Source organism: Lagenorhynchus albirostris, chromosome 3, assembly GCF_949774975.1.
Source record: "Lagenorhynchus albirostris chromosome 3, mLagAlb1.1, whole genome shotgun sequence".
In the NCBI taxonomy this organism is placed as follows: domain Eukaryota; kingdom Metazoa; phylum Chordata; class Mammalia; order Artiodactyla; family Delphinidae; genus Lagenorhynchus; species Lagenorhynchus albirostris.
Genome location: NC_083097.1, coordinates 128,077,481 through 128,098,100, shown reverse-complemented (window position 1 = coordinate 128,098,100; position 20,620 = coordinate 128,077,481). Strand labels below are relative to the sequence as shown.

General features: G+C 39.9%; 1 protein-coding gene and 1 long non-coding RNA gene across 2 annotated transcripts in view; one reads left to right on the top strand and one right to left on the bottom strand.

Moving 5' to 3' along the window:
- The window catches only part of LOC132517241 (uncharacterized), a 431,094-nt gene that overhangs the window by 291,166 nt on the left and 119,308 nt on the right, over positions 1 to 20,620 (bottom strand). The window lies entirely within an intron of this gene.
- Positions 5,344 to 18,796, top strand: NMUR2 (neuromedin U receptor 2). The gene is made up of 4 exons (XM_060146491.1): positions 5,344 to 6,060; positions 12,683 to 12,767; positions 14,992 to 15,117; positions 18,501 to 18,796. The coding sequence occupies exons 1-4, from the start codon at positions 5,344 to 5,346 to the stop codon at positions 18,794 to 18,796; spliced, it is 1,224 nt and encodes a 407-aa protein (XP_060002474.1).

Genomic DNA, 20,620 nt, shown 5'->3' with positions numbered 1-20,620 from the left:
TATCTGGCCTATGGACTGTTTTGCTGACCCCCACTATAAAGTGTTAAGATGAAGGCATGTAAAAGGTAAGAGAGTAGCACACAAGAGGGACACCTCATCCAGTCTGGAAATATGGAAATATAGGAGATGTCTTCTCATAGAATGTGTTGAACAAACTGAATTCTGGATGACTAGCACATGTTAACAGAGTGAAGGGAGATGAAGGAGGAGGGAAGACCACCTCGAGCACAGGGAACAATATACACAGAGGTTTGATGCTCTTTGTGGGGCAATTCCCAGCAACATAGTCTGGCAAGAGCATGGTGTACAAAGGAGACTCAGGAACTGAAGATACAGAAGAGGAGGAAACAGATCACAAATTACCTTATGAGTCATATTAAGGCAACTGAGACCCTTGAAGGACTTGAAGCAGAAGAGATATATGATCATATATGCATTTTAGAAACTTTATTCCAGCTACAAGATAAGATGGTATTGGAGAGGGAGCAAAGTAGAAGTGGGGGACCAGCTAGAAGTCCAGTGAAGAGATGATGGTGGCCTGGAAGAGGGAAGTGGTAGTGAGGATACAGGATAGTGGATGAAATATACATATATACACATATATTAGTGGATGAAATACACATATATACATAGATAAACATATATATGTAAACATACATATATTTGAGATATAATGGTTAATGGACAGGAAGATTTGGACATTGATCAGATGATAGTGGGTAAATGAGAGGGCAGAGTCAGTATGATACACAGGTCTCTAGCTTGGACAACTAAGCACATGGTAATTCACTCACTGAACAGAGAATACAGGAAAAGTGCAGCTTCAGTGGGAAGATGATGCATGAACTTGGTTTTAGACATGTTAACTTTGAGATGCATACTGGACACCAAGAGGAGATACTGAATAAGCAGTAGGATATATGCAGCACAAATATGACTGTTTACAGGAACCCCAAAGGTAAACTAATCCTAGTTTCCATAACCTGATAAAATATTAACAGATGGTCATTCAGCCTTAGTTGAGTGCCTTTAGTGACATGGGTGACCCATTTCTAATTTAGTCTGCTCCAAATGCTCAAAATCTTCTTTATACTGACAACCCACTGCTCTCAGTTCTGCCCTAAGAAGTGAATTAGGATAAATTAAATTCTTCTTCCATTAAAACTGTATACTTTTAATAGCTGAAGGCAGGGATCATGTCTAAAGCAGGTCTCCTCTTTCCTAGGACAATAACTCCAACTCCCTCTACTATCCCAGTTGTCCTCAATAGACGATGCCAACTTATCAAGTCCCTCTTTAAGTGCAGGAGTCAAAACTGGAGCCAATACTCTCGGTCTGGCCTAACTAGTGTATAATACGACCGATGATAATCTTCCTTGTTTTAGACACTATACTTTCACTGATGTTATCCAAGGTCACATGAGCATTTCCTGACACGTGAGGATGCCAAAGTTAAAAATTGGGAATGTTATGCCTCTTAACCAAGCTTCTGTTCCCACTCCAGAGTCTCTGGGAAATGTGTTCAAACTGCTCACATCTATAAAAGAAACACTTTCTTATAAGATGGTAACAGTTTTCCTAATTACCTCTTCAACAAATATGATTTCTTCATAGCCAGTCTAGTTCCTACAATGCCTCTTTATTTATGATCCATTTACTGAGTACATTCTCAATACCCAAAACAGTACTAGATGTTAAAGGATGGGGAAAAGTCCTCCAGAAGGATGGGATTGAGAAGCTACACCCCCATGTCAGGACTTCCCAACAGTTTTATCATTGTGTTTTGAATGGCAGAATATTCCATATTATCCTGGAAAAAGATAGTGCTGTACAAAACTTTCTCTCCCCAGTCACAATACACACACAGCACAAAAAAGAAATAAGCTTTTGCTGTTTAAAGTCACTGAGGGTTTGATGTTGTTTGTTACTTCAGCATAATGTAGTCCAATTTATTGACTCAAAACTGGATATGGAAGTAAAGCACTGCTGTAACAAAAAAACTCTAAAATATATGGCATTAAATCAAAACTACAATGAGGTACTACCTCACACCATCATTAAAAGTCAGAATGGCCATCATTAAAAAGTCTACAAATAACAAATGCTGGAGAGGGTGTGGAGAAAAGGGAACCCTCCTACACTGTTGGTGGGAATGTAAATTGGTTCAGCCACTGGGGAGAACAGTACGGAGGTTCCTCAAAAAACTAAAAATAGGATTACCATATGATTCAGCAATCCCACTCCTGGGCATATATCCAGACAAAACTATAATTCAAAAAGGTACATGCACCCCTATGTTCATAGCAGCACTATTCACAATAGCCAAGACATGGAAACATGCTACATGTCCAATGACCGATGAATGGATAAAGAAGATTTGGTACATATATACAATGGAATACTACTCAGCCACAAAAAAGAATGAAATAATGGCATTTGCACCAACATGGATGCAACTAGAGATTATCATACTAAGTGAAGTAAGTCAGAAAGAGAAAGACAAATACCATATGATATCACTTATATGTGGAATCTAAAATATGAGACAAATTAACTTATCTACAAAACAGAAACAGAATCATGGACATAGAGAACAGACTGGTGGTTGCCAAGTTGGAGGGGGTTAGGGAAGGGATGGAGTAGGAAGTTGGGGTTAGCAGATATAGGCTTTTATATATAGAATGGATAAACAACAAGGTCCTACTGTATAGCACAGGGAACTATATTCAGTACCCCATGATAAACCATAATGAAAAAGAATATTAAAAAAAAGAATGTATATATGTGTATAACTGAATCACTTTACAGTAATAAACACAACATTGTAATTCAACTATACTTCAATTAAAAAAAAAGGCATTAGTCTAGGGGTGAGATGGTGGGAAATGAGAAAACTGTTATTGGCAGATGGGAGGATCCATATGGGGAGCTGGTAACTTGTCCTTTCGTTTACAGGTCTCAGGGACAGACAAGAGGAATCACATGTAGATGTGATGGAGAGAATACCATGTACCACCCAGAGTTCCTGGACTTTTAACTTAAAGCTGTGCCTGGATAGGCAGGTTGAGGCATCTCTATTGGGGCAGGGAGAAGTGTATTTTTCCTGCCAGAAAGAACACAAGCTGAATCTTTGGTATCCAGAGGGGCAGAATGTACAGTCACTGATTCAGTTTGCCAAATACTGTTGGTTTTCTCTTCCTAAACACATGGTAAAATTGTTCTTCTTATCCTTTTGGGGGTTAGGAGTGGCCATGTAGTTTGATTTGGCCTGTGAAATGTGATTAGTTGTGATATTTGTCTTTTCCAGGCAGAAAATTCAAGAGCCAAGGTCCCCTTTGGGCATCTTCCTTTGGGGATTATGGAAGCAAAGGTTGGAGCCTGCATCCCAATGTGAGAACAACGTGTAACAGAAGCTACTAGGCAACCCTGAATGGATAGGTAGAATAGGCAGAAAATAAACCTTTGCTTACTTTAATACACTAAAATTTGGGAATTTTTGTTACTGAAACATAACTTAACCCAAATGACTGATACACTATGTGAGCTTCAACAAGCCCTATAAGTGTGTGCCTCTGTTTCCTCACCCGTGATGCAGACATAAAAAAAGAACCTACCTCATAGAATTATTGTAGAGACTGCATGTGCTATATATAAAATATTTACAATAGTGCCTAGGAAGAATAAGTGCTTAATAAATATTAGCTACTGGTTTTTTTTATTTGAAAGATTTTCACAGATGACACTGATACCCCCATATCACATCCCCTTGGCCCACCTGGTTTCAGCCACAGAGGGTAGCCGTGTTTGCTCAGACTTACCTCTGCTGATAAATTCAATGCTGCATTTCTATTTTCTATCATAATATGGAAGCCTGTTCAATCTATGGGCAGAAACAGTCCAGAGACACTGGGGAGTTATTGGCCCTGGGAGCAACCCTCCTGCTCAAAACCCTCCAAAGATTTCTCTGCAGCTTGAATCAGATCCAAAGTCCCTGCATTTTGAATAAGATCCAAACTCTATCAAATCCTAGAAAAAATTATATAATCTGGTCCCTTCCAGTCATTTCAGTCTAAACACTCATACTCTCCTGTCCACTCATTAAGTTCCAGCTATACTGGCCCTCTTGATGTTTCTAAAACACATCAAACTTGTTACTGCATCAGAACCTTTGCACTTGCTATAACTTTTGCTGGGAATACACTTCCCTCAGCTCTTTGATGCTTGACTTTTCATCTGACAGAACTCAGCCCAAATGACATCTCCTGAGATAAATTTTCTTTGACCATTCTTGATAAAAGAATGCCTCCAGTCTTATGTTTGTAGGTCCCTTATCCTTCTTTTTCTTTACAGCAAAAATTATGATCTGAAATTATATTAATTCATTCGTTTGCTTGTACATTTTCAGAATTCCCTATTATAAGAAAAGTTCCATGTAGCCAGAGACTTTGTCTTGCTTGTTCATTGATGTTTCTACAAAGCCTAGAACACTACCTGGTACACAGTAAATCCTCAAGAAGTATTTGTTGAATAAAACAGAATGAATGAATCTCCAATTTACAGATAAGGAAATGTGGCTCTGAGAGTTGGAGTAACTTTCCCAAAGTCTTACAGCGTTTCTACAGATGTTCCTGATTCTAAATCCTACTGACTTTTGCAACAGCAAGGTACTGTCTAAAGAGACTGAAGTGTCAGGCAGCAGGCAGGGCGAGATGACATGCAGGTGTTGGATTCTATCGTGGACACAATCAAAACCAAGAAGGCATATTGATCACACTTTCCCCAGGGAGCCCTGAATTGCCAATGGAACAAGACAACTTGAGAAATCTATTGATCTCCCATTTTTGTTATGCTGTACAGGTGACAAGGATCAATGGAGATTTGTACTCTTCTACCCATGACCTTGCGACCTAAATTTGTATTTCCACCCAGATTCCCAAAACTTTGCAAAATGCACAGCTCCGAGTGCCAACACCTTATTTAACTTAGTGTCACCGTCTGTGACAGCTCTGCTTTCCCAGCTCCTGTCAATTCAGAGAAACGTCTCCCCGTAGTCTCCTGCTTCCTGCACCGGAAGCTAGCACGCCCCACCCAGCTGTCCTCTTACTGAGCGTCTGACACACACATTGGCCCACAGCCCGCAGAGGGGCGGGGCTTCTGTCTCGGGGGGCTCTTCAGAAGGGATCTGAGGTCTGAGCAGCCCAACGTTGCTAAAGCACTAGCCCTCTCCCGGCCTCCTTCACTGAGCCTGTGCTTTGCCTGCCTGCTTTCTCTTTCTTTTCTGGCTCAGCTTGAGACAGAGGATCATTCCAGAGGAGGCTCAGGTCTTGGATTTTAACGGCAGTGATGGAAAAACATGAGAATGTTTCCTGGATCTACCAAAAGGAACTGGAAGATCCATTCAAGAAATACCTGAACAACACTGATGACTACCTAGCTTTGCTCTGCGGGCCTCCACGCAGCCACCTCTTCCTGCCGGTGTCTGTGGTGTATACTCTGATTTTTGTGGTGGGGGTCGCTGGCAATCTCCTGGTGTGCCTGGTGATTCTGCGGCACCAGACTATGAAGACACCCACCAATTACTACTTCTTCAGCTTGGCAGTCTCCGACCTCCTGGTCCTGCTTCTCGGGATGCCCCTGGAAGTCTATGAGATGTGGCGCAACTACCCCTTCCTTTTTGGGCCCGTGGGCTGCTACTTCAAGACGGCCCTCTTTGAGACGGTGTGCTTCGCCTCTGTCCTCAGCATCACCGCGGTCAGCGTGGAGCGATACGTGGCCATCCTCCACCCGTTCCGTGCCAAGCTGGAGAGCACCCGGCGGCGGGCCCTCCGAATCCTCGGCCTCGTCTGGGGCTTCTCTGTTCTCTTGTCTCTGCCCAACACCAGCATCCACGGCATCGAGCTCCGCTACTTCCCCAATGGGTCCTTCGTCCCGGGCTCTGCCACCTGCACGATCATTAAGCCCATGTGGATCTACAGTTTCATTATCCAGGTCACCTCCTTCCTCTTCTACATCCTCCCCATGACGGTCATCAGTGTCCTCTACTACCTCATGGGGCTCAAAGTGAGTATCCAAGCTGGCCGCAACCGTTATGGCAGCATCCCTTCTTTTTTCTCTTACTCAAAGTTCGGAGAAACATTTAGAACTGGAGAAGTTCAGAATTGGAAGGGAGCATAGAGAAAAATAGGATGAGCTCAGAGGGGAAACTTGGAAGTTAAAGGACTGGATTCAAATTGGACAAACAGTAACCACAACTATAAATCATTTCCTTTAACTCACCTTCCATTGTTCTTCCCTCTATACCTGTGGTTCTCAAACCTAGGTGTTCCTACAAATCACCTGGAAACCTCACTATGGGTACCCATGGGCAGGTCGCTCCCTCCAGGAAAATCTGATTCAGTAGGTCTGACGTTGAGCCTCATTTTAAATAGCACAAGGTAGCTGCCCACGGAGAGACTGTTTCACACCCTGCTGTCTCTTTCCTGCCCTCACCTGCTTTGCCTGCATTGAAATTTTCCTCTGCACCAACTTGGTCTGAGTATAAAATAAACAATCCCTGCCTATTTTATACTCCAAGATGAATATAGCTTTAAAGTCAGACCCTTCTTTGTGGTTGCTTTGATCCTTTGGTTGAAATATCAGATTAAAATGCAAAAATATGGCCTAAGTGAGATCAACCTGGACTTCTTTTCAACAGGTGGAGATTGAGGGACGAGGAATTAAACAGAGTACATAAAATAGATTAGAAGACAGTGTGAATAAGAGATAGCTGGAATTAACAGAATATTATTACTTAGTTTGCAACATTTTATAATTAGAGCTTTCTCTCCTGTGCTCATCACGGTAAACCAATTTCTTTCTTTTCTTTTCTTTCTTTCTTTCCCTTTCTTCCTTCCTTCCTTCCTTCCTTTTTTCCTTCTTTCCTTTCTTCTTTCTTTCCTTTTCTTTTTTCCTGGATCTGAATTGTCTGAAACTGTTGTTTTGTTTTGCTTTTGATGAAGTTAGGAGTGAGTCTATATGATTCCTTTCCTGGTATATTCTGCAGCCAAATTCATAGAGATGAAATCTAACTGTGACAGTTTTATACCCATTTAATAGGTAGGTTGTGTAGGAAATAGTCATGAGACCACTTAGACTCCCAGGTCTGAAGCTCACATATAATATGCCTTTAGGCAAAGCCCCTTAATTCTTTCCTGGAGTTAGGTTTTACATTTATAAAATGAAAAGGTTACATCAGATCATATCTAAGTCTCCTGATAGCTCTAACAGCCTGTGATTCCCTAAAAAAAAAGGAAAGGAAAATCTGTGAGTGGGAGCAATGTGAATTATAAATGAAAGTAAAACAAAGCAGACATCACATTCACATCATACATACCAAGATGGCTCTGATACCATGTATTATGTGATAATTAATATACTCCCATCTCAGTGCATCTCTGAGAAAGGTGTGTGTCAGAAATGAGTGTTCCACAGATGGTCCTTTCAAATAAATACTGTGCCTAAGCAGAGTGGCAACGTCTAAGGAGAAAGAATAGATTTTAAGTACAACAGATGTCTGGACACAGGAGTAAATCTAATCAGGCAGAGTTATGCCAGTCTCCGGGAGGGCTGGCCCCTATAATTCCCAGAGACAAGTGTCAACCCAGACTAGTTCACAGTCATCATGTCTTTAGAAAGCCCTGTGTATCCAACTGTGGCGGAAAGGACTTCTGCATGATTCCAAATATCATGAGCCCTATGAGAAATATCCACCCCAAATGTATCAATACCATCTCTTCAAACGGCAAGCAATCACTTGCCTTGGATCAATTTAGAGGAAATATTTAAGTGTGAATAGGAGACACGTTTCCCCCCCAAGCAATTAATTTAAGTGTCACTTTGTTTGGTTGTCATGAATCTACAGCTACCTTGTATCAGAAGCTAAGTGACAGCTCAGACAACGGCTTAGAAACCACCCTAGTTTGCTTTGTGTGTGTAGTGTAATTTACAGCATCCTATTCTCAGGAAGGATGAGGTGTTACCCAGAGGACACCAGGAAAGGAACTATGGCTTAGAATGCCACTTCTATAGTAACATTTAATTTAAAGACCTCTAGGCTGGGAATCAGAAGTAGGCCTTAGTCTGTGGCATTGGTCTCAAGACCTTTGCACCTTTTGCTCTATTTTTGCCAGAAATGTTCCTTCTGTCTACTACCACAATCGTTTTTGCCTTTCTAACCCCCACTGATCCTTTAAATCATACTTCACTCACACTTCCTCCAGGAAGCTCTCCCTGATTCCCTAACCACCTGGTTCCTCTCTAGGTGCTCATGATTCTTAGCAATTTCCCATCATTGCATTTATCACAATTTATAATTCTATATTTGTGGTTCCTTAACTTCTTCCTCTCCAACTAGACTGTAAGCTCAATGAATGAGTAAATGAGGCTAAATTATTTCCTTTATTGCTGGACTTCAGCTTCTCTACCTTCAAAATGGGAGACTTGAAAACACCGTCTCAAAAAGCCTTTTTGATCTAAAAGATTTTTGAAGAGATTCAATCAATTCTGAGGAGTACTGATTCTCATGGCAAGTCGAAAGTTATGATTGACTGTGGGCCCCATTGCCTTCAGAAGGCAGAAAACCAAGACTGATGTAATCCCAGGACCAGGGAAGAAGGAGGGGAGCAATACGTATGTTCAAAGCTGAACAATCAGAGCTGCTCCATCGTTACAGGACACAAGTGTCCACTGAGCTGCTCTCCAGGGTTCGAACATAATGGAGTTGGGAAACAGGCAATCCCAGGGCAAGTTCCTTCCCACCTGGGAAGCTCTCACCTAGTCCTTGTATCTCCCACATGCAGCATTAAAGCTTGAGCCAAAGAGGATGGATTATGAATTGTAGCAGAATTCAGCCAGGACAAACAGGGTTGGACTGTTTTTTTTTTAAATAAACGGATTTTGTTCAGATTATAGAGATATTTACACAAAAGCTATGATTATATCTTGGCATCCTAAAGCTATATAAATGAATCACAGTCTACATAAATGAACAGCTGGTGAAATGATTTTAAGCAGTATAAACAACTGATCAGGATTATACATCAATCTGAATGATAATCAACCTCACGTCTCCCCTTTACCTTTCATCTTACATAAAAATAACTAAAAGGAGTGACGTAGGAAGGGTTCTGAACTTCCTATAGAGTGATGACAATTTTCCTCTCCTATTTTTGTAAGTTGACTTTTAAAGTGTTTAGGGGTGGGTGAGAATAATTAATGGACAAATATCTACTCTACCAAACATCTGAAGGGAAATGAAATTATTCAACAAGAAATAAAGCAGCATTTAATATTGGCTAGACAAACTGGATTCTATTCTACTATGTCAACCCTTTCAAATTCTGCTGGGACAATGTATAATATGCATAAATATTCTGTTTCTGACTCTTCTTCTAGTTGGCTAGTTGTGTCACTGTAACCTAAGGAAGCTGAAATGTGATGATTAATAGACACATCATTTTTCTTTTCAGTGCAAACTGAGTTGTACAAGAAGCCTGTTCATAAAAAGAGTGTGTGCACCATTTGCTTGCTGTTTGATTTAAGGAAGTTTTTCCCTGGGGTGGAGAAATTCCCAGTGAGAATAGTTAGACCCACCGAAGAAGTGACTAACAGATCTTAAAAATCTTTCTTTGTTCTTGACTATGGACTGGAATCAAATAATGGAATAACTACCTTGTAATAAGGACAAAATTTTTTAAGTGGTATGAAATCATTAGAACATAACTGAAGATGAGTTAGGAAGATGTGCAGTTTGGTGCATTGCTCTAACCTTCAACACCAGTGGTTTTCTTCTCAGTGTATCTGGATGCTTCTTTGCATTAGCACGGGTACAGCTTGTGGTGAATGGTACCATGAGAAGGAGAATTTCTAGAAGGGACTCAGTAATACACATGAGTGGGCCTACAGTTACAAATAAATATTTCATAAAAATGCCTTTCGAGTAAACCCAGGACAATAATCAGAACCACAATATATGAAACTTTTTTTTTTTTTGGCCATGCTGTGCAGCTTGCAGGATCTCAGTCCCCCACCCAGGGAATGAACCCGGGCCATGGCAGTGAAAGCCCGGAATTCTAACCACTAGGCCACCAGGGAACTCCCAGAATCACAATCTATAACTTACTGAGTATCATGTGCCAGCCATTGAGTTAAGAACTATACCTGCATTATTTTGTTTTACTAGTATATTAATAACATCACCTTTAGTTCTCTCCCATTTATTCCTAATAACTGCACAATATTTTCCCCTATTTCGTTCAAGTTCTAGGTGACTCCGAAGGGTCAAATCTCACAGAACTTCAATCCCTCACTTTCTGAAGACACAGGTATATGTAGGGAACACCAATATATCCAAGAGACAGATGGCCAGTTTTGTTAATCATCTGTGTGGATACTTAAGGGCAGTGCAATGCTGAAAGCAACCTGACTTCTAGGAGCTTACATGTTTGTTAGAGACAGGATATTGATTTGTTGAACTTTGGAGGCAACTATTAATGATCCAAGTCTTATTTAATTTTAAATACCTTCTCTAAAATATTCTGTAGGGACTTCCCTGGTGGCGCAGTGGTTAAGAATCCACCTGCCAATGCAGGGGACACAGGTTCGAGCCCTGGTCCGGGAAGATTCCACGTGCCGTGGAGCAACTAAGCCCACGAGCCATAACCACTGAGCACGTGCACCACAACTACTGAGGCCCACGCACCTAGAGCCCGTGCTCGGCAACAGGAGAAGCCACCACAATGAGAAGCCTATGCACTGCAACAGAGAGTAGCCCCACTCGCCACAACTAGAGAAAGCCTACATGCAACAATGAAGACCCAATGCAGCCAAAAAGAATAAAATAAATAAATAAATAAATTTATTAAAAATAAATAAATTAAATATTCTATAAAAATGCCATCTAGCCCAGGAAGCTCACTGCGTCTTACAGCATTCTGTTCCACTGTTGCACATAGCACACTAATTTCTTCTCTACACTGAATTGAAATATGTCTCCCTATAATTCAATAAATTGATCCTAATCTACCCTGAGACTATATAAAACAGGTTGAATTTTCCTTCCACTGATGGCCTTAGTTTGTCAAGACTTTCTACATTGCTAATGAGGGAACTCCAACTCAATCTGACAAAATATGAAAGAGAGCATAGACCTGAAAAATCCAGAGGGAGAGCTGGCTCTTGGGGAAGATTAATCCAGTAAGACACACAGTGTCATCAAGGACCTAACTTTATTTCTTTTTCTTTGCTCTTCTTTCTATGGTATTGGTTTCAACCTCCAAATCTGCATAGCAGTCCACTGGTGGCTCTAAGCACATTCCTTATGGTGAGGAAAAACCAAAAAGCTCCCTCTGGTAGTTCCAATAAAAGAGAAATGAAACTTTCATTCCTAAACATATAAGCAAATATCTGAAATCTCATTGGTCTCAATTATCCAAACACTGTGACTGAAGGAGAGCAGCTAAGTTATCTAGGGACTAAACCTGTATCTGGAGATGGGATCATTCCCACCCAAATTAATGACTATGAAATGGAGAAGGAGTAAATCCACTAGGAAAATCAGGGCACAATTGGTAAGAGAAGAGGAGAATAAATGCTGGAGAACCAATCGGCAAATATATACTATATTATCTTCTAGATATATGATGGTAGTTTATCATGAGACCTTAAAGCTTCTTTTATCTGGCTGACTATCACCACAAATTAGAAACATATGAATTGAGAAAAAATTCACAACTAGATGAATGATGTAGCTCTTCAGTGGTATGTGAGTTCAGAGAAAGGAGAGGACAATGGGCTACAGTGGCCACAAGTAGGTGGGACTTGAACTGGGCAAGAGAGATTGCATGTACAGGAAGTGTTAATATTTGAAATTTTCAGATGCTACTTTAAGGATCACCATATCTTCCAACAAGGAGGAGTATATTTTAACATCTAAACTCAGAAACACATATACCCTTATGGGTAATATTTGTAAAGCAGAGTTTCCCAAATTGTGCTTCTCAAGATGGTACTAGGTGTTCCACTGAAATGGGTTGGGAAGGGTGTTGTTTAGTCAAAGAAGCACTATCCCCTTTGAGGGTGGGAGATGTGGGATGTGCAAGGTAGGGGTGGAGGAAAGGTGATACTCTGTCCCCCATGGAAATGTGTAATGTCCATTAGCACTTTAAGGCTCTGAGAAGACCCAAAATAAAGACTATAAACTTCATGAAGCAGAAATAATACCTGTTTTTGTTTTCTACTGCCTACCCACCACATGGCAGAGGGATGCCATTCTAATAGATGTCTAATAATTATTGAATAAATGAATGGATGAATGAAAAAGCCTAACATTTTTTAACTTCAGAATTTCTTATTTTTCAAGGAATATCTATTAATATGCTACAAAACTAGGGTTCTACAGAGTAGCATAGGATAAATGGTTGCCTGGAACTTGGCCACAACCATCTATCCAGTTGAGTTAGGTGACCTTGATCCAACTCCACCTCCAACTTATGGTTAAACATATTCTTACATGTTAACAAATTCTTACATTTCCTTAAGTCCCGTTTTTTGTCTGCAAAATGACTGTTAGAGTCACACTTCTCAGATCTTAATGGGAGGAAAAAATGTTTCCCTTTCTTTATATCTCTTTGCATTTCTCTTGCAGCTGAGGAAAGACCAACCCCTTGAAGCAGATGAAGTAACTGCAAATATTCAAAGACCATCCAGAAAATCAGTCACTAAAATGCTGTGTGAGTCCTCCATTTTGTATTTTGCTTGTTTGTTAAAGCAAAGGAGTTATATTTGGTATTGATCAAGCGCTGCTGGGATCTGGATCAAAATTCTCCTGAAACGTAGTGTCATGTTCTGATCTTCCGTGGCTTACTCAAGCATCTAGGACCTGTCTATTTTGTTCTATTTTGGTTTTTAAACCTCAGAATAACACACTAAATCGCAACCATTGAAATACACTCTGTTCAATGCTTGGTAAATCATATCCACTCTAAGAGCCTTTAAGTATCTCTTTTCCCCCCTACAATGAGCAGGTGGTTCTTACCGATTTTGTGTTATGGGTTTCTTTAAAAATATCGTGGAAACAGTGAATTCTCCACTCAGAAAGTGTACAAACGAACATACATCAAATGTTTTACAATCCATTTCAGGGGGCTCCTGAGCCCCCTGATACCCAAGCTTGGACTCCATGGGATCTTTTACTTCCAGAATAAGGACATCTGGCTGAGAATCCTTCTAAGTAGTCATTCCTCTTATGACATTGTATGATTTTATATAAACGGTACACTCTTTTATATAGATAAGATATTTTAAAACACATCCAGGCACTGATCCACACTCTCCCAAAAGAATGTTATAAAAATATATGATCCAACTGGTCTAATGAGATACCAATCAATTAGAGAAAGGAGGTTTATAATATACTTTCCAAGTCACAGCGTGAAATTTGGAAGAAACAAATCCTCCAGGTGAATATGCATATGAAACACTCACTGTAGCTATGTGACGTCTATGAACCAAAAAAAAAAAAAAAAACCCAAAAACCTGTGAGGTCACTGTATGTCTTTTCAACTCTGCTAATCACCTTCTTGAAATATTTTAGCCCCTGTTAGCACCTGACTTTCCCTACTAAGAAATCTAGTGTCTTCAATATTTCTCCCCATTTCTCTCTGATCATAATCTCTCTGATCATAATCTCTCACAAAAGGACTTGAAGTGTACTCACATTAAAGTCACAATGATAAAATATACTGTGAACTATTTGCCTTTGGGGGCAGAGAGTTTAATTATAACACGAATTAAATTTTTAACTAGAGGGAATTGTAGGCAGTAGTAAGCAGATTAGGGACTTTTTCTTGGGAGGTAAATTCAGAAGAATCTTCCAGGTATTCCTGAAACCACATCATGCAGGCAGACAACTTACTCTGAGTGTTTTAATGCCAACAGGAAACATATGTACTATTTACCATGGAAAACATCAAATGTGTTCTTGAGTACAGAGAATTGTAAAATGAACACCAAAATACCCATCACCCAGCTTTAAAAGTTATCAGCTCATAGCTCATCTTGTTTCCTCTATATCCCTATCTCTCCTTTAGCCCCTACTAGATTATTCTGGGGTAAATCTCAAGCCTCGAAAGGAAAGGAAAGGAGAGGAAAGTATTTTACAACTTCAGGAGAGAAAAAAACATACATGTTTATTTTTCTGGAGAATAAATGCCCCTTAGAGAAACTATGGTAGCACCAATCTCTGTCTTGGGAGCTGAAAGTAAGAAACTGGAAGGTGCAACTTCCTGTAACTCTGTAATCATTTGAAAATAAATGTAAAAACAAACATAAAGGAAGTGGAAGGAATTCTGTGCTCTAGCAATTTATAATATAATAGACACATCCCCATCCCAATCCTAAGATGCTTGTATTACGCTCATGGTTGTTTGACCTTTCTCTTTCCCCTGACACCTTACAGAATTTTAAATGATTAAAATCATAGAAACTTCTAATTTTTTTCTAGAAAAACAAGATAAATTCATACTATACTTCATAGTTTGTTAGTCATCTATAACTTTAAAGAACACCAAGTTGCTTGAACACAATCATTTTACTTATATATCCAGTTTATGTGATTCCAACAGTCTACCTGCAACATAATTTATTTTCCACAATAGAATGTTTTCAGAACTTTGAATACATTCAATACTATTCTAAATATCCTGAAGGAAACTTACATTACACAAGAAATCCTTTACAACCATATGGAAAACTGATTCTCAATCCTATAAAATTCATTCTTATGTTTATATATTCTATGTAGAGTCTCTTTAGGATCTAGTTGGCCTTTAGCAATTATAACTTAACAAAGATGGAGGGGAAATGCTAGAAGGAATGGATGAACTCAGGGTGGGCACTGTATACCTGTTCTTGCTTTGACTGCCTTTGACTCTCCCCTTCATCATCCCTTTCCAGTTGTCTTGGTCTTAGTATTTGCTATCTGTTGGGCCCCATTCCACATTGATCGGCTCTTCTTCAGCTTTGTGGAGGAGTGGACTGAATCCCTGGCTGCTGTGTTCAATCTCATCCATGTGGTATCAGGTAAAATTTAGCTCGTTGGGGTATATCACAGGTGTCCAGGTAACTGCAGCTTCTTCATCTTGCTTAGAGCAGTAGGTTCTATCTGTATATACCAATTTATCATGGGGATCTGCCATACTGTAATGAAGACACTGGATTTTTATTTTATTTAAGTATTGATTACGTATGTTACAGGTTCAAAAGAAATACACCATATTACTATTTGAGACTCTACTTTATGAAAGACCTCAACTCTAAGCTTGATGATTACAGCAGGAAAATGGTCAAAGGAATGATTCCTTTGGTTCTCCTTTCAATGGCCATGTGATTTAATTGGTTCTTATTTATTAAACATCCATGTCCCTGAAATCCTGTATTGTCTTCAGCAAGTGTTAGACCCTCATGAAAGCCAGCCAAAGCGTATTCATGGGGCCTCAAGGTCTGCTTTTAGGCTACTTTAATGCTGCTTGTTAAGGACACCATAGAATATGAGAGAGAGTGGTTGAAAGGTTACTAAATCAGAGGACCTGGATTTGCATCTCAATACCACCATTTATATTCTGAGTGATACGCAGAATATAGATTTCTTCTTGCCAAAGTTTCCTCAACTGTAAGGTGGCAATAATGCCTGCTCTATATACAACACAGGCTGATGGTAAGAAGCAAATAAAATAATAGCTATTGAAGAACTTTTTAAGCTGTAAAATGCTATAGCCTATCTTCTACAACCATCACAAGTTTGTAAAGTAGATATTATCATCAACATTTTATGGTTAAAAAACAGTTTTACAAGGAAGAAGTGACTTGTCCAAAGACACTCAGTTGGCAAATGGTAAAAACAAGGTTCAAGCCTGCATCACCTAACTTCCAGTTCAGGGTTCTTTCCTCTAAAATGGAGCAAAGAATGGCCACCTGAGTCTTTCTTTCCCAGTCAGTGTAATTATTAGTCTTAGGGTCACACCACTTCTATCCCTTTACCTCTGCTAGTCACTGGACGGTCTTATGGGCTCTTTATCAAAGACATCATTAAGGAAGAAAGATAAGATCAATTTATGCAAGTTAAGCTCCAGATGTGCACAGAACAGAAACAATAGCATTCATATGTATACTGAATACCATATATATTATCTATTTTCTACAACCATCTTTGTTGTACTCAGCAGGGCTTGTGTACAGTTTATACCTGGACATTAGGACTTTCCTCCACGTTAAACTATTTATTATTCTGGACAAAAAATCAAAAATGTTTATGGCTCTGATCTTTGTGGTTAGTCTTAGAAAATGGGAGTGTTTAAATAATATATACACTACTATATGTACAATAGATAACAAATAAGGACCTACTGTAGAGCACAAGGAATTCTACTCAATACTAGAGTGGATATATGTATATGTATAACTGATTCACTTTGTTGCACACCTGAAACTAACACAACATTGTAAATCAACTCTACTCTAATAAAATTTTTTTTTAAATAAAATAAGTTATTCTTTAAAAAAATTGGAAAACACACAAGATCACATGAAGCTTGATCTACACTTCTCCAGAGGCATCAAGACAACCATTTTAAGATTCCCAAGTTGTTCATTTACAATAACATTTTCCTGTTAAGATGTAATTTCTCCCTTCCCCACCTTGCCAACCAGATGATGTCTAAACCTCTTAAATGCTACCCCAGAAATGGCCCCAACTTGCCTTTTGACCCTCAAGTTATAGTATTTTCATTCATAAACCATGTATTGAATGCTTGTCAAACTGGTGAATTAGGGATTTCTGCACATTCTGCATTATTCTTGCACAATAATCATTCTCTAGCACACTGGTGCACGCTAAGCCTTCTACTTGCAGCACTCTCTCCTCTCTTTCCCAATATCTCCTACCCATTTCATGGTCTCGCTAGAGTCCAATCACCCCCATTAAATTTGTCATGACCATTAGAGTTCTTGTGTTTATGCCGTTACGTGAATTTCCACAGCATGACTGTTGGTGTCACATATTTTGCTCTTTTCTTAACGGATACCGTTTGGTACCATCCTTTTGTTAATTACTGAAATTAGGCATAAATCTTGTTCTGCAATACTATTCCAAGTCCTTGGAGAACAAAGTCTAAATCCACTACCTTCCAATGTGCCTCAAAGTCGTATAATGAGTTCAATCAGTATTTATTTATTTATTTTTTGCGGTATGCGGGCCTCTCACTGTTGTGGCCTCTCCCGTTGCGGAGCACAGGCTCCGGACGCGCAGGCTCAGCGGCCATGGCTCACGGGCCCAGCCGCTCCGCGGCATGTGGGATCTTCCCGGACCGGGGCACGAACCTGTGTCCCCTGCATCGGCAGCCGAACTCTCAACCACTGCGCCACCAGGGAATCCCAGTATTTCTTTATTGAACAAATTAAGAGTCTATAGAAATATTACCGTCCTACACTCCTCCCTGCCCAATTCTGTCCACAGGGCACATGGCACTCTGAATGTCCTGAACTATATAAATGAGGACAACAATGAATGTGTTGAGGACAGCACCTATCACTTGTTTTATATTCTTATTCTCAGCCCTTCTGTAGACAGTAACTCAATTTGGTCCTCACAATAATCCAGGGAGGTGAGTTAAAAAGGTATTATCATCCCCACTTTACAGAGAAAAGGAAATTGAAGTGCCAGTTCTGTCCAGGGTCACAGAACAAGCAAAGGCCAAGATCAAAAACTAAGTCCTCTGATTCTCAACCTTAGGCTCCCCTTGGGCCTTGCGAAAACAGAATAGGATATGGTAATAAAGGAAAAGTGAATACCAACCAAGAAAATGGCAGTGTGCAAGACATTTGGAGGAGAAAACAAATGGAAAAATACAAATATTCAATAAGGTTGGAAATAAGGTGGGAAGAACCATCAAGGGGAAAGGCAAGGTAGGGAAAAGACATTGGGGAATACTTCTTTGAAGAGATATTTAGCATTTTAAGAAGTCTCAGCAGAGACTATGCCTTGACTGATTTACTATTCCTCCATTACTTGCAGTTTCAAATTATAGATTTAAGCAAAACTCCAATGAGATAAAAAAAAAAATCTCTCTTTCCTCTGATACTTAAGCATCTCTCATTAATGCTATGGGAACATGTTCGTTGATTAAACAAGTGGGGATCAAAGGAAGTTGCCAAACATCTCAGAGAGATCCCATGCCAGCCTCAATTTTTCCAAGACTCTTTAATCTTTCTGGGTTTGATTCCTAAGTACACAGGTGGTAGATCTGTTCAGAGCATTTTGTATTCTCAATTAGAGTCTTATGTATATTATCACTTCCAAACGAGGCAATCAAAGGGATTCAAGACGTTTGTTAAATAGTTATGCTTCTCCCTGTCATACCTCTCCCCCAATTTCTCCTTGGCATGTCTCTTAATCTCCTGCATTCCAGGTGTCCTCTTCTACCTGAGCTCAGCTGTCAACCCCATTATCTACAACCTACTCTCTCGCCGCTTCCGAGCAGCATTCCGGAATGTGATCACTCCTTCCTGCAAACAGCGGCCCTCCCAGAACCACCCACAGGGGCCATCTGTGCAGCAGAACATCTTCCTGACAGAATGTCACCTTGTGAAGCTGACCGAAGATGTGGGTCCCCAGTTCCCTTGTCAGCTGTCCATCTGCAGCTCTCATTTCCCCACAGCCCTCTGTACTGGACAGGCACTAAGAAAGGAACTCTCAAAGAGCTGACGTTCCTCTATGGCTCCACACTAGAGGGAGGGACATCCCATATTTACGCCTTCCTGTATGATATTAAGGAGGTAAAATGACCCTTAGAACTTATATATCCAATTCTAGGTTTTTTTTTTTTTAACAAATGTGAAAACTGCTACTTAAATCTAGATCTAAAACCCAGAACCTCCTGATTTTTAGTTAGCTTTCCACTATCTTAACTGCTTCATGCCCCTTTATTAGTTCATGAAAAGAACATGACTAGCAAAGCATGGCACATATACTTTGAGCCATTTCCACTATTGGGAATGGTTTGTCCTGTTATTCACACTCTGAATCAGGCTGTCTTTCCTACAACCAGTGGTTTCTGTGAGACACAGAGGGAGACATGGAGAAGCTGTTTATATGATTTGAGGGGTCCACGCCAGTCCTTCCATAGCAAGCTATTTACCCTACTGCCTCATATTGTGCCATTATAATGTGATTCCTTGGAGTCCTGAAGCCTTTGACTTTAAGAGTCCTCCTGATAACACAGGAATGCTCCTCAGAACCATTATTCCCACCTGTTCCAATCCCCAAGTCATTACCAGACATTCCTCACCAGGGGTGGAATTAGATACAAGTTCCACTTAGAGAAGAATGGGAAGAGGGAGAAGGCTATGGTGGAAGGTCCAAAGAATCAAACCATACCAAACATAAACTTAGTTGTTTCATAATTTGGTCTAGACTTGGATTTCTAATAACTTACGTCATAAGCAGACAGAGGTACGTCTACTGTCTCAGAACAGAGACAAGTCAAATGGTGACTACTGGTCTCAAACCCATGACTTCCCCCTACTCAATCCTTCATTACCTCTATAACACTGTCACTCATATAATATGGGTAAAATCTACCTTCCAGACTCACCTTCCATTGTATCATCACAAATACTATATATTTCTACTCAAATTGAATTACTTGCTCTTATGAAAACACACCCCCATTTCCCCAGCTGCATATATATGTTTATAGAATGCCTTCTATATTTCCATTCTCCATCTGATGAGATCCTACCCATTCTTCAATGTCCAGCTCAAAGTGGTACCTCTTCCATGAAACCATGCTTGATTTATTCAAATAGAAGTGGTATCTGACTTTTCTATCAGTTTATGTCTCTTAAGCTCTTTCTTCACACTGCTCTGTATTTCCATGATTTATATTCTTGCTTTGCCAGAATGTAAATTTGTCAAAGGCATGAAGTAGCCTGTGTTCCTTTTTGCTGTTACTGGAATCCTGACAATATCGATCACAGTGGTAGATGTTCAATAAATATGTGATGAGTTGTCTCACATTCCAATGTACTGAGCCAAATAAACAGCTCCCAATGAAACCGTGTTAAAGAGCTGAAAGACTAAGATTCTGTTTCTGACAGGGTCATCTGACCTTCAGTTGGCTGTTTAATCAGCCATGATTATAACGGCATGCCTGCTGTGCTTGCCACGTGAGAAGGCTCTTCTCAGCCCCAGGCTTTACTGATGCTGAAACATGCAAGCTCTGGCTTTTTAGTCTCTGAATTCTCCCCAAGTTGAAAGAACCATTCTACTAAAAAATGAGAATACTGGTCTCTGACATCACTTCTTCAAAGTGATTCAATATATTTTTTAAATCACTTAGCTAATTATAAGCCAACTTTAAGGAATCTGAATTCTTAGTGATGGTTTATGTTGGTGAGCAGAAATTCTCTGGTCATTTAAGAATTCAGCTGAAAAGACTCAACAAAACAAAAACCTCAAAAATGGAGGAGAAATGAGTTTCCTTCTTGCCTATTGAAGGTCTAGTATGATTATTCTCATCAACGTCAA